The sequence below is a fragment of the Falco naumanni genome, chromosome 8, assembly GCF_017639655.2.
Source record: "Falco naumanni isolate bFalNau1 chromosome 8, bFalNau1.pat, whole genome shotgun sequence".
Classification (NCBI taxonomy): domain Eukaryota; kingdom Metazoa; phylum Chordata; class Aves; order Falconiformes; family Falconidae; genus Falco; species Falco naumanni.
In genome coordinates this window covers 1589586-1603214 of record NC_054061.1, presented here as the reverse complement: position 1 = coordinate 1603214, position 13629 = coordinate 1589586, and the positions used below count along the sequence as shown (strand labels likewise).

Below are 13629 nucleotides of genomic sequence, written 5' to 3'. Positions count from 1 at the left end.
CTGAAAGGAGCGTATCTGTCTGGAGACAAACTACAAATAACATTTCTCAAAGATAACTTGACCTACACAAATTCACTATTTTCATGAATGACCCTAGCACAGAAGTGAAGAGTTTGTAAAGTTTCCTAATTACTGTTAATACACAGAAAGACCACACCATTATATCCTTCTTGGCCATTCATTTCTGAATAACAGCAGAAATAGTATGAAATTTAACAGTACAAAATACAAGACACTGTACTTGGAACCATATAAAAATAAGTCGAAAGTTGAGAGCTCTTTGACTGGAAAATGACTAGGAAAGGGAATATTCTCGGTCTACAAATCTAACATTATGTTCACTGTTGAACAAAGATTCCATTAAGTCATCTAAAAGGTCACCGTTTCTGCTATGTACACATCGCGGTAAATACAGAAAACGTTTTATACACAACACTAAAATCAGCAACATTGCAATGAACTGTCACAACTCCATGTCTGTAAATACAAGACCACTCTGATCTATGTATATACAATCTAAAATAGAGAACTCTACTTTTCAGTTATATCCCCATAATTTTTTACTGGTTATCTTCCACATCCACACTTGACAGAATGCTTTCTCAAAGAACTCGAGCATTAAGTAATGTGTTATCACGAGATACACATACAGCATTGCTATTCGTAATACATATTAAACTTGGATTTGTACTCACAGATGATCTACTACAAAAATAATTCACAATGTCAAGTTTACTTAGTTGATATATTCCACCAAGTCTGAGTTTTAGCATCAAAAGCCTCAGTCTGTTTTAGCTCTGCAGGTTCCCTTTAGCTTTACAATAAAAGTTGAGGTTGGGAAGAGAGTAAGAGTAGTCAAATTACTTACTGTCTTAATAACTGTAACTGATGGTTAATTTCACTGAGGAAAGCTAAAACAAAAGTAGTTTCCCATGAAATGGATCATCTTTTGTCACATGAAAGTAACACACACAACATGCTATAGTAGAGACAAAGTTTTCTTGGGCAGCCCTGCCTTAATCTTTACCAATAAGGTATTTTCTAGGGTGTGCTACATCTAAGGAGCAATGGCTTCTTTGGATGAGACTGATAGCTATTTGGGAAATTTTTATTTAATTATTTATTTAGAAAGTAGGTGGAAAAGGAGGAAGGTAGCAAGACAGACTGCTCAGTTAAACTAGTCAGCCATAGGTATTACTTACTAGATATTATCTCAAAGCCATCCCAGAAGTCACGCACTTTCACGTCTGAAATTATGGCACAGTTCCTGCAGTTCACCAAATCTACATCTTGATCTCCAAATTCCAGGCTGAAAGCTTCTGGTTTCCAAAGCTCTGACTTCAACTTCTTATGGACACCAGATACCAGCACGGGCTGAGAATACAAAGACGAATGCTTACTCCACCATAACCAAATTCTTACACATGCAGCCAAACTTATCTTAAGAGCCGAGACTCCTGGCTACCATCATACAAAAGACACCACAAATCTATTTTCATCCATGTCTGGTTTTTGTGCACCACATAACCAGAGTCAAAGCAAACTTCAGTTCCGGGCCATGTGCAGTTGCCCTAGAAGTGGTACTGGACTAGACTTGCTAAGGCAACTGTATAGGTCTACAGAGCAGGCACCGGCAGCAGGGGTGGGCTCTGTGAGATGTGGCTGGGACCTGCCCCGTGCTGGGCACAGATGGTTCCACCTGGCTCCAACAGACCCAACGCGGGCCAAAGCTGAGCCCATAATTGATGCTGGTGGTGCCTCTGTGATAATAAGAAAGGGTAAAAAACATTCCACAGCTGCTGAGGCAGGGGGAAGTGAGAGAAACAACTCTGCAGACACCAAGGTCAGTGAAGGAAGAGGGGGGAAAGAGGTGCTCCAGAGATTCCTCACAGCCCACGGAAGAGACCATGGTGGGGCAGGTTGCCCCCCTGCAGCCTGCGGAGGACCCTGGTGGGGCAGGTATCCCCACTGCAACCCACGGAGCACTGCCGCAGAGGGAGATGCCCTGAAGGAAGCTGCAGCCTGTGGGAGCCCACACTGGAGCAGGCTCCTAGCAGGAGCTGCAGCCCTTGGAGAGATGTCCGTGCAGGAGCAAGTTTTCTGGCAGAAAATGTGGCCCGTTGGGGACCCACGCTGGATTGGTCTGTTCCTGAAGGACTGCAACCCACGGAGAGGGCGCACGCTGGAGCAGTTCGTGGAGGATGGTATCTTGTGGGAGGGACTCCACACTGGAGCAGGGGAAAAGCATGAGGAGGAAGGAGCTGCAGAGACGAAGTGTTATCAATTGACCACAACCTCCATTATTCTCCACTCCCCCTGTGCCGCTCGGGTTCAGGGGGAGGGAAGGGGTGGGGAAGGTGAGGAGGCAGAGTCAGAGGTGACGGAGTAAGGCTGAGCCTTTAGGAAGAAGGAAGAGCATGTGGGGGAAAAGTGGTTTTAGCTTTGTCTTTGTTCTCCACCATCCTACTCTATTTTTGAAATGGCAATAAACTACTTTTTCACAAGTTGAATCTGTTTTGCCCATGACAGCAATCGCCAAGTGATCTCCCTGTCTTTACCTTGACCCAAACTTTTCCACCTGATTTTCTCCCCCTGTCTTGTTGAGAAGGGGGAGTAAGAGAGCAGCTGGGTAGGAGTCTGGCAGCCAGTCATGGTCAATCCACCTGTGGAAGTACAGTGGGTGTTGAGTCCCACCACATCTCTTTTTTTTAAGCACAAATGCAACTACCACTAGAAACAGCATTTATAGTAAAGCCTTCTCACATGAAATTTTCATATTCTGATATGAATTTTTTAACTATTTCACTCATGCTTTATGTATAATCATGGATCATCGTTAGTTCCGCAGGACAAAAACCAAGTAGCAGAAAAGTGGCTGTTCACTTGCTAAAGAGGTTTTAAGATGTTTAGGCTAACCATCTATATACATTCCACACCAAGATTTGAGTGGCCTCTCCCCATAAATGCTGGAGTCATTTGCGAAACTGACAACACCAGGAAAAGGTATTTTCCAACACTGGCCAAGACCCCATCAGTTCCTCTCACCCTGCAATCTCTAGAGAGAGTTGTAAGACCTGAGAGAAAAGGAAAAGAGGGTATGAAATGAACTTACACATGGACTACCCCAACTGAAGAATTCTTGGTTTAGTAACTGCTACCTATGCTCAAATGACAGTTCACATTGCTATGCAAGTTCGAATCAGTTCCAAGCTGTGCCCTATACATTAGCAATGATCTGAAAGTGGACCTTTGGTTTATTCACATGAAGAGATCAGTACAACCCTGAGGAGCACAGATGCCCCTAGATGTTCTAGTAGCATCAGCATGTTAGGCAAAGAGACCTACAGAGCTATAGACAAGCAACTCCAAAGTTATGTTGCTTAAAAACACTCCAGTAACTAACCACCACTTCACCTGGATTGCCCAATGGCCTCTAACAGGACTAGTGTCCATTTTATTCCCTAAGTGAGGGCAACTATTCATTCAGAAATGAACAGAGAAAAAACCCAAACAATTTTGGGGATAACAGAAATGGTCTTGGTTTTCAAATACAACGCAACATAGCCCTGAAGTTCTAGAAGGCAGCAATGAAACCTCAACTGCAGATGAGTGAGGTTTAGGAAAACAAAAAGAGGTTGTTACTTTACTCCTGCCAACTTTGGGGGTGGGGGGAACAAACCCACAGAACCTGAGAAACAGTCAGGTTGGAACAGATCACCCTCACGCTAAAGTAAGCGTTGCAGTGTTTTCTCACCTTCAGGTTGAACTTCCTGGTTTTCCATTTGCGCCCACTGCCCCTTGCCCTGTCAGTGGGTACTGCTGAGAGGACTCTGTCTGGCTCCCTCTTCCTCATTCCCTCTCACCAGGGATTTACACACACCGACAAGATTTTCTCCCCACACTCTCCCAAGCCTTCTCTTCTCTGGGCTCAACAGTCCCAGCTCTCTTGATGTCTCTTCATATGAAAGATGCTTCAAGTCCCTTAGTCACCTCTTTGGCCCTTCACCGGACTTTCTCCAGTAAGTCCATGTCTGCCTTGTACTGGGGAGCCCAGACCTGGACACAGCACCCCACGTGTGGCCTCTACTGGGGACAAATGGAGGGGAAGGAGCACTTTGCCTGACCTGCTGACAACGCTTTTCCTAACACAGCCCAGGATGCTGCTGTCCTCCGTCGCGACAACATGTTCTTGCCTTACAGTCACCTCCTTGTCCACTGGGATCCTGAGGTCCTTCCCGGCTAAGCTACTTTCCAGCTGGCTGGCCCCCAGCACCTACTGCTGCGGGGCGTTATTCTTCCTGAGATGCAGGACTTCACACGTTCCCTTGGTGAGCATCACGAGATTCCTCTCAGTCCAACTCTCCAGCCTGGCAAGGTCCCTCTGAAGAGCTGCACAGCCACCTGGGGTATCAGCCATTCCTCCTTGTTCTGTATTTTCTGTAAGCTTGCGGAGGTCCTTAATGAGGACGTTAAATGGTACTCAATACTGACACCACACCCGCCGGGGACGCTGCTAGTGACTGTGATCACAACCCCCTCAGCATGGCATTTCAGTCAGTTTTAAATGCACCACACTGTCTACTTATCTAGTCTATACTTCATCAGTTTGATGACACTGACAGTGTCAAAAGCCTTATAAAGTTAAGGTAAAAAGCATCCAAGTGCTCTCCCCTCACCCACCAAGCCAGTCTCATCACGGAAGGCTACAATGCAGGTTAAGTATGATTCAGCCAGCATTGCCGAGGCCCTCTTCTCTTCAGAAGCGTAGCCCATGGGATTGTTCCAAGTAGACATATGAAAAGGTGAGTCTGCTCTCCTGAAGTCCAGGCTTGTGATTCTGCTTTTTTGCTTTGCTTCCTCTTCTCAGGATCTTGAGCCAAACCCCACCATCCGACAGTCACCGCAGCCAAAGCTGCCCCTCACCTGCACATGGACAACCAGTTCTTCCTCTTCTGTAAGCACGAGGTCCAGCAGAGCACCCTTCCCCAGCTGGTTCCTTGATAAGCTGTGTCAGGATGTTGTCATCAATGCACTCCAGAAAACTTCAGGAGTGCTTGTGACCTGTTGTACCATTCCTCCAGCAGGTATTAGGGCGGCCCCATGAAGCCAAGGAAATGTGACCATAGGGTTTCCTCTAGCTGTCTGAAGAAGGCCTTACTGCTTTTCCTTGATCAGGCGGTCTGTAGCAGATACTTGCCACAATGTTGCCCGCATTAGTTTGCTTGCTGATCCTGGCCCATGAATGGCTCATCATCCGTTCCTGCATGGTTTCATGCATTCCAGCTGTTCCCTCACATAAACAGAAATGCTCAACTCATCTTCCTGGCCTGTCATTCCTGGACCATCCTTCCGAAACAGCCTGTACCCAACCCCTTGCCATACTACAGTTGATAAGCTATCCCACCACTTCCCCATCATACCAATGAGACTGTCGTGCAACTGCACCCTAATTCCTCCTCTTTGCTCCTTGTACTGTACGCGTTCGTGTACAAGCACTTCAGAAAGACACCCTGTCACGTTAGTTTCCCAGAAACAGTATGAAAGCTTTCCTTGCAATGCTGTGATGTACACAGTTCCTTACTTACATGCATACGCTTGAGATGGATATCTTTCATCCCTATTTTCTTGAGTATGAGATTTCATCTGTTCACATCGCCCCAAACTGCTTGCTTGCCAACCTAATCTACCAATTCCTTTCTTGATCACTGGTCATACTCTCCCTTCCCTATCATTCCTGGCTTACAGGTCTCCTAATCAGGTTGGCTAGGCTGCTGGCAAAGATGCTTTTGACATAGTTAGATGGATCCCATCACTTCCAAGCAGTCCTCAATCCTCAGAGAGGTTTCCAGGACCACAAAACCAGCTGTGAAAACAATGGTTGACATGCAGGATCAGTCCAACCCTCTATTCCTCACCAGCAGGATTAAGAAAACCACCTGGGCCCCATGGCCTTGACCATGACTCCCAGAGCCATACAGTCACTCTCAATACTGTCCAGGTCTCCCTAGCAGTATTGTTCATGCCAATATGGAAGAGCAGCAGAGGGTAAACGTCTGAGGTACAGATGAGCTTTGGCTGTCTTTCCACTGCGTCCCAAATGGGAGGCCCTGACAAGCAGCACACCTCTCCAAGATGACAGAGCAGATACACTGATCCCAAGTTTAAATATATCCTCTGATGCCAGAAGGAATTGTAACATTAAGGCAATAGAAAGGTTTTAATCATATTCTACGAAAACCTAGGGATCACAGATGAGGAGTAAAATAACTACCTTTCACAGGATGAGTGGAAACTGCTGCCAGGTAAGACCTTCAATTTGACAAATTTTGATACCTGCTGTATTCACTTGACCACTTGAACATAACAAAAAACCCACAAAACCCCCAAACCCAACAAACTACTTAGCCTAGTAGAATCTTTCCAGTTATTAAGCAGAGACTTTCTCATGGAAAAAGGAAAATGTTCTCTCTAGTGAAAAACAAAGCTTGGGTTGCAACATGAAAGGATAGCGGACTTGGCTAGTAGGCATTTTCTGCCAAATCTGCTCATAGGCTACAGGAAGAAAACAAATAAAAACATCCAACAACACCCCAAATCTTCAGTATTTCAAAAAAGGAAAGCCTAGCATGAAAATTTAGAAGAGAACAGGTTGCTGTAGGATAAGAATCGTGACAATATCCCCAGATGAAAACCAACCATGTTCAGGAGACTAAAATGCTCTTGAAGAACAGCTTCAGAAAGAAATAATTCTATGATCTCCCAGTGAATTCTAGGATAAGACAGAGTTTAACTTATTTCTGACAATTTCCAGGACAAAGAACTTGGAAAATCTTGCTATTTCTGCACAACACAGAGTGCCATCTGTTATCCAGACATTAAGGGAAAAGAACTTCCTCTTTTAATGATTCGGGATGCTACTGTGACTAAGATCTTCATATGGCTCAGATATAGTGTCCAGTGTATCCATTATGCTAGTTTGCAACTAACCTTTTCCAGCCCACCAAATGGGAAGGAGAAGACTATTTGGGGGATGGTGGTGGAATTAACGTTTCTTTGATGTCACTTGTAAAGGTGCAGCTGGGAGGTACAGGAAGATGTGAGCCAAGGGAGAACTGTGACAGAGCAGAGCTTGTTGAGATAATCTCTGCTTGAAGAATAGCCTTGTCAAGACAGCAATGCCTGCTTGGGTCACCTGCTCTCTCTTGTGCAGGAATGAGAGAGGTTCAGTTAGATTGCTTTCCATGTTCCAGCAGGAAAGTCAAGTGAGTGCAACACCACTGGAGAATTCTTGAATGAGCAAGGGGCTCGCTTAGTCCATTGCTGTGCAAGGGGTCCTCTGAATGATGAAGTCATCCAAAAGCATCAATATAACATCTTGGGGTGAAGCCTAAAATAAGAGGGCAATACAGACTGCAAACCGCGTATTTGACAGAAGACTGGTAATCACATCTCTAGGTTCCATAAGGAGTCTCTCAGGATTCATTAACAGTCAAGAGTCCCACGGCCATATGCAGCATCTTGCACCCGGTGATTAACCAGTCTCATTTGCAGAGAAATCAACAAGCACATCTTTTGTAAGTATTCCTAAAATATTTAGGATCTTCCTCAGAGAGACAGTATTATTTTCTAACAGAGAGAGTTAGGAAAATTATCAGAGTATACTGAGCAGAAACTAAGGAGCACTTTGCCAAGTCAGGCAGATGACTGACACCACAGCACTACAAAAGAACGCTCTGAAATCCTTCGTAAATCAGAAGGATGCAACAGGTTCAAAGGGAAGGGAGAAGAAAAAAAAAAAAAAAAAAAAAAAAAAAGAAAAGACCCCCATGCACTCCAAAAAAAAAATCAGGACAAGAAGATAACTGCAATTAGAGGGAAAGTTGGCCATACCAGCAGCAAGCTAAGCTTTAGTCTGACAAGCGAGGGCGTGCTGCACAGTGGCCTCTTCCACCTATTCGGAGCTGGCTAGGGGAGTCAGAAACAGGAACTGCTAACTCTGGCGTTGGTGGTGCCATACAGTTCTCTCCACAGTCCTCACAGCTAGGTGCTAGTTATGCTTGTGCCCAGGGGACCCAGAGAACATGCAGTCCCACGGGACACACTAAACTTGACCGAAAAGTACTGTGCTTCTGGCAGGAATGGACTTGAGTGCCAAGAGGAACATGCAGCCTGATCCGCCCCGCCATCACAGCTCAGCAGGCCCATGACTTGTGAGCAACCACGAGCAAGCATGGAAAGCAAGTGCCAAGAGCATTGGCACAATGACAACAGAACAGCTGACAACAAGGACTTATCCAGAAAAGATGATGAGGGATGTAACTGTCTAACACCAATGGTCTCAATTCTGAGTAGTCAGTGAAGGTAACAGTGCCAGAGGTCACGGCAGAACAAAGTGCCAAGAACACAGTCTGAACACTGATGGACATCACATTCTGTTAGAGCTATAGGTGCACTTCCTCTGCAGCAGCAGCTACTCACATATTTTTTTAACATTCAGCTTAAAGATTCACCAGGCCAATCTTAGCGACTCTCTGGAGAGGTTTAACCTGTAGCACTATGGATTGAGATCTGAAAAAGCGGCTACACTGGCAGCAGGTCTGAAGTCCAGTCTCTTGACTGAAGGCTTAACTGGCTGATGACCCCTCCAGACAATCCAAGAGTACTCAATACACAAGATGCAGAGTTCAAAACAATATTTGGGTAACAACACAGTTTCACAATAGACTCTAGGCTCAGGATGAGACACTGCATCAAGTACACCCAATATTTCAGCAGAAATTCAGCAGAAATTCAGCAGGAATTATACTGCGTGCAGCACTTTTATTCTTGTACATGCTGCAGCTGGAGGGAATGGACCTTTCCTTGAGGCTATAAAGCATCGAGTATGGGGTAGATCCCAGGATGCATGCAGGAAATCAGTGGATTCATTGCTGGGCTGCAGTACAGCAGGTTCAGCACAAACCACACCACACTAAAACCACTGTCACAGCAAGCACCCTCATAATGGTAAGCTAAGAAAAGCTCAGTGTGCAAGAGCACATGAGCTCGAGTCAGTACAACGTGGAGCAGACAGGGCCGCCATGTCACCTGTTTATAACTCTACAGCTAGAATCATTGTTCTTCGTATTAACTCAGGAGCAACTGGCCAAAGTCTGAATAGACTTGTCCAAGGTACAGGTTAAAAATTCGGATACTTAGAAGCAGTGAGGGCTGGCTATTTGTCATCACCCACCTGGCCTTGTTTCCAGCACTCCCTGAAGATCTTCCAGTTGTTTTTGTTGCTGGGATCATGAAGGCAAAGGAGTCTACCATCACACAGCCAAGAGTGGGAAGTGTGTGGATCCAGCACATTTAAGCCCATTACCATTTCCTTCACCTCTCTCTGTGTGTCAGCTAAGTTACTAGCTCGTTTTGCAGCATCAGATGTCTTCTTATTTTCCACCACAGAAGCAATGATATGGTCTAAGAAGTTAGGCAGGCTGGCTTTACCTTTGGCCCCCTAGAAGACATAAATCCAGAGGTAAATTCAGTCTTGCAACAGCATACATACTAACACATATCTGCTCTCATTCAGGTTTGTCACAAGACATCTTGGTATCAGAAAAACAGGCAATAGTAAACACACCAGCTCAGAGACAGACATGTATCCAGTAAGAACAGAAACAGCTATGGACCTGTTTTATAACAGTAAAACTTAAAATAACCAGCTACAGGCTATCTAGAAAAATATTACAGCAAATAATCACGGAATAGAAAACTTCTCTAGTGTTCTAAACTCTACTACTTTAATAGTAAAAATGGTTCATACTTGAATTCAGTAATATCTCAACTCTATTTCCCCATTTTCCTCATTCCATTACTAAGAAGGTTAATTCAACCCTGGCACAGGCAAGCTGACGAACATGGGAACGTTAAGTAAGCATGGACAGACAGAGAGGAGCAAGTACTTCCTGCATGTATAATGTTAACAGAACCATTTGAGGACAGCCTCACTGGCTGTGGCGTCCATGCTCTGCTCCTCAAGCGATGTTTAAAATTTGGGAAAGACTGATGACAATCTTAAATTTTGTTCTTATCTTTAAAAAAAAAAAAAAAAAAGCCGCCTGCCTATAGCAAGATACTTAAGATACTAAACATATTTCATACATCCAAGAGAACATAAACACTAATTGGATCATTACTCACAAGGCATCTATGGGAGGGGGCAGGGGTGTGATAGATTTCTGGCAGCAAAGGGCTTCTCATTCTAGCCAAAAAAAATAATAATCCATTCCCACCCCCCAAAAAAACCCCAAACAAAACAAAACCTCAAACACCACCCCCACTTCCCCCTAAAAAGCCCCAAACCCACACAGCTACTGGAAGCAGAGTGAACAGTAACAGTGAAAAAATATTACTGGAACAACTTTGCCATCTTTAAACCTAAATTAAATTTCAATAGAAAATTTACCATATGTAAAATATCAATCTAAAACATAACACTATTCATAACTGAAGATATTAATTCAGTAAGAAATATTAATGGAATTATAGAAGTCTAGGTCAGAAGGAAGACCTAGAGATCATTTATCAGAACTTCCTGTTGAAATCAGGTTAAGTCACTCTGGGCTGGGTGAGACTAAACCCTAACTTCTTGTGGAAGGAGATTACATCACTTCTCCACCGCTTGAATGGAAAGTAAGAATTTTTTTGTTATACCCAGACAGAATTTCCCCTGAAACAACTTGTATCCATTGCCTCTTGCCCTGTTACCACACATCCTTGTGAAAGAGGACCTCCATATTCTCTACAATAACCTTCAGATAATGGCAAGATCGATCAGACCCCAAAAGCATTCTCTTCTCTAGGATGAAGAGAACCAGTTTCTTTAAGTACCCTTTGTGTGTCAAGCTCCCCAACGTTTTAATCATGCTTCATGACCCTCCACTGGACCCCCCCCCATTTTTCAGTGTTGTTCTTCAAGTGGGGAGGCCAAAACTGGAAAGAGTGTTCCAGGTGTGGCCTAACAAGCGCCGAGTGCAATAATCCCATTCCTTGATGTGCTCCAGCTGTGCGCTCCCCAGGGCAGGCCAGGGCAGTCTGCCTTGGCAGCTGCAAGGGCGCAATGCCGACACGTTCAGCTTGCTGTCCTCCAGGGCCATGGCTCCTTTCAGCGGGGCTACACCCCTCCTGGTCAGGCACCAGCCTGTACTGCTGCTTGGGATTATATTATTTTTCTACAGTCTGTCTTACCCAAGTAAGAATAAATCATAACATCATCCAATTATGACAGTCTTAAAACTGTACCTTTACACTGACTCTCTGCAGGCATGAAACAGATAATATGCAGTGTAACTACTACAGTCAGTGCCAACTACTCTTCAAAACAGAGTATCACTGCTCCAGAAACACCCAGATGATTCTCTTCATGAGCAGCAGTCCATTATGCCTCTCAGTTTGACCAACACAAGTGTTGTTTCTCAGGTATGTTTTGTTCATTTTATATGAAGCATCCAGGCATTCAAGTGGGGGGTTGGACCAGAGTTCCCCACAAATTCTTTCAAATCTAAATTACTCTGTGAAGACCAGAAGTCAAGGAAGTAAAAAAATTCTGTTTCAGAATAGATCTGATTCAGTGCAGTGAGCGAACGCATGGAGATGCGGGGATGGGGATACAAGCTGAGACAGACCCTCTCGAGGCTTGAAAGAATAACTTGTTTTAAAACAAGTGATCACAACTTCTTCGCCTGTACTCAGTGATGAGAGGGGGTGGGGGGTGGAAGTATTATTGGATTCATCTTCCTATAGTAGCACTTCCTATAGTATTTTCCTATACAGCTGTACAGTTCCCGCTACCAAAAACAAACAACATGAACTATTATTATTAAGGTTCCATCTTTCCAGCCTGATACAGAGGGGAAAAAAAAATTCTGCTGTGAGACAAGCCATTTCATAATCTTCCTCATTCTATCTGCCTAAGCTTTTGGGGAAAGTATCCACCCAGAGCAGCTAAGCCTTGATAAATTCCACAGAGTCTACCCTTCTCTTGAACTAAATGCTTTCAACCATTTCAAATGTCATTGATTTGTTAAGTGGGTTTTTTTAAGGTTATTTCCTCCAAAATGGATTAAAGAGAAACAAAATATCCTTATTCCAGAACACACACCCAGAAATAACAACTACACCTTACATTCATATTCTATCTTAAATGCCTTTCAAGGTAACTTCTTTTTTAAGAAACTGTTTTCCTCATAGGTTTTTCTCTTTTTTTTGTGGTATGCTCTTGCATATTTTTAAAGATGTGGAATTTAAAGTGAGCTTTTATAGGGATGCTGATTATCAATTAAACAATTTAAAGGCTGTATTTTAACTCGTGTTCTTGGTCTTTTGCAAGGAACAGCTTTTCCACAGCAGTAGTAAACCAAACCACAAACTAACAGCATCAAAATTTTCTACAACTTTGTTGGGTGGTGAATTTTGGCAAAATATTGTGTTTGTTTCAACAGTTAAGAGTAAGGTATATAACACCACTTAGATTAAAACTGTTAGATCATTATGAAATTCTTCCCTAGAAAAAATATTATTGAAGGAATACAAAATTATTTACCGTAGAAGCTGCAGAGAAGACCGGAGGAAAGGGTATTCCTGTGTCTAATGGGACCTGAGGAAGCTTTCCTGGCCCGGTGTGCAGCAGGTCTCTGAGGCTGGAGCCTTCAGCTTTGTTGCTAGGTGTCACTGGGCCCAACAAGAGGCTATTAAACAGCTTTGGGGTTAGTGGGGAAACCTTTGTACTGGAGTTGAAGGAATCCAATCCAAAGGGTGAATGGGATTCTTTATTAAGCACTGACCTCAGTGATCCTGATTCTGCAAGATAAATATCAACAGTGGGGAAGAAAAAAAAGAAAAAAGACAAAGTTCAAATGACCATAAGTTCTCTGAAATTATTTGCTCTTGCATTAAATAGAATATTAACAGAATCTTGTGGTAAAGGTAAATTATCACTGCAATGGTGAATGCGACACCTCAAATAGAATCAGACATCATATACTACAGGTAGATTTTACCCTTCATATGCCATCAAGGTTTTGGATAGCACAGCAGATCTGACCTGAAAGTGTCTGATACACAAGAAACTTTGTAATAGACTCAATTAAAAAAACATTTCCTTGGCTTTCTGAATTAATGCTTCAATATGAAATATTTCAAATTTTAACTGTAGTCAAAATATTACAGTGACTAAGCCCTGCAAAACTAGTGAGAATCACAAATACATCACATCAACATATAAATTAGTTCTTGCTAGACATATGGACAGGAATAAACCCTGTGTTAGTCATGTTACCTCTGACAACTGGGAGCTGCATTCTGTAAACAGTTATTTCATCCTAAGAATCACACTTAAACTACTGAGTACTAAAGAAGTTCTGATCTATCATCTGACCCTCCAAGTGGACCCTACTCTTTCAATTCTCTGGAAATACATTCTTCACACAGCACACAAAACAGATTTACTCCAATAGTTACGAAGTGACAAAGCTGCATCTGAAATTAATTCTTATCATTTTACATCAGGATATCTTATTACTTAGAAAATAAATACAAGAACTAGCACTGAAACAAACTGGGAGTGACAAGACAGTATTTTTATCT

At 43.3% G+C, this 13629-nt stretch overlaps 1 protein-coding gene across 4 annotated transcripts in view; it reads right to left on the bottom strand.

The window, feature by feature from the left end:
* Positions 1 to 13629, bottom strand: part of KDM3B (lysine demethylase 3B) — a 65456-nt gene that overhangs the window by 9539 nt on the left and 42288 nt on the right. For 3 of the 4 annotated variants that reach the window (XM_040604940.1, XM_040604942.1, XM_040604941.1), the window contains exons 15-17: positions 12587 to 12843; positions 9233 to 9499; positions 1203 to 1374 (exon numbers count right to left, since the gene is read on the bottom strand). In XM_040604940.1, the coding sequence (XP_040460874.1) occupies positions 1203 to 1374; positions 9233 to 9499; positions 12587 to 12843 (696 nt within the window). The remainder of the gene's footprint in view (positions 1 to 1202; positions 1375 to 9232; positions 9500 to 12586; positions 12844 to 13629) is intronic. The other variant, XR_005829485.1, reaches the window with a different exon arrangement.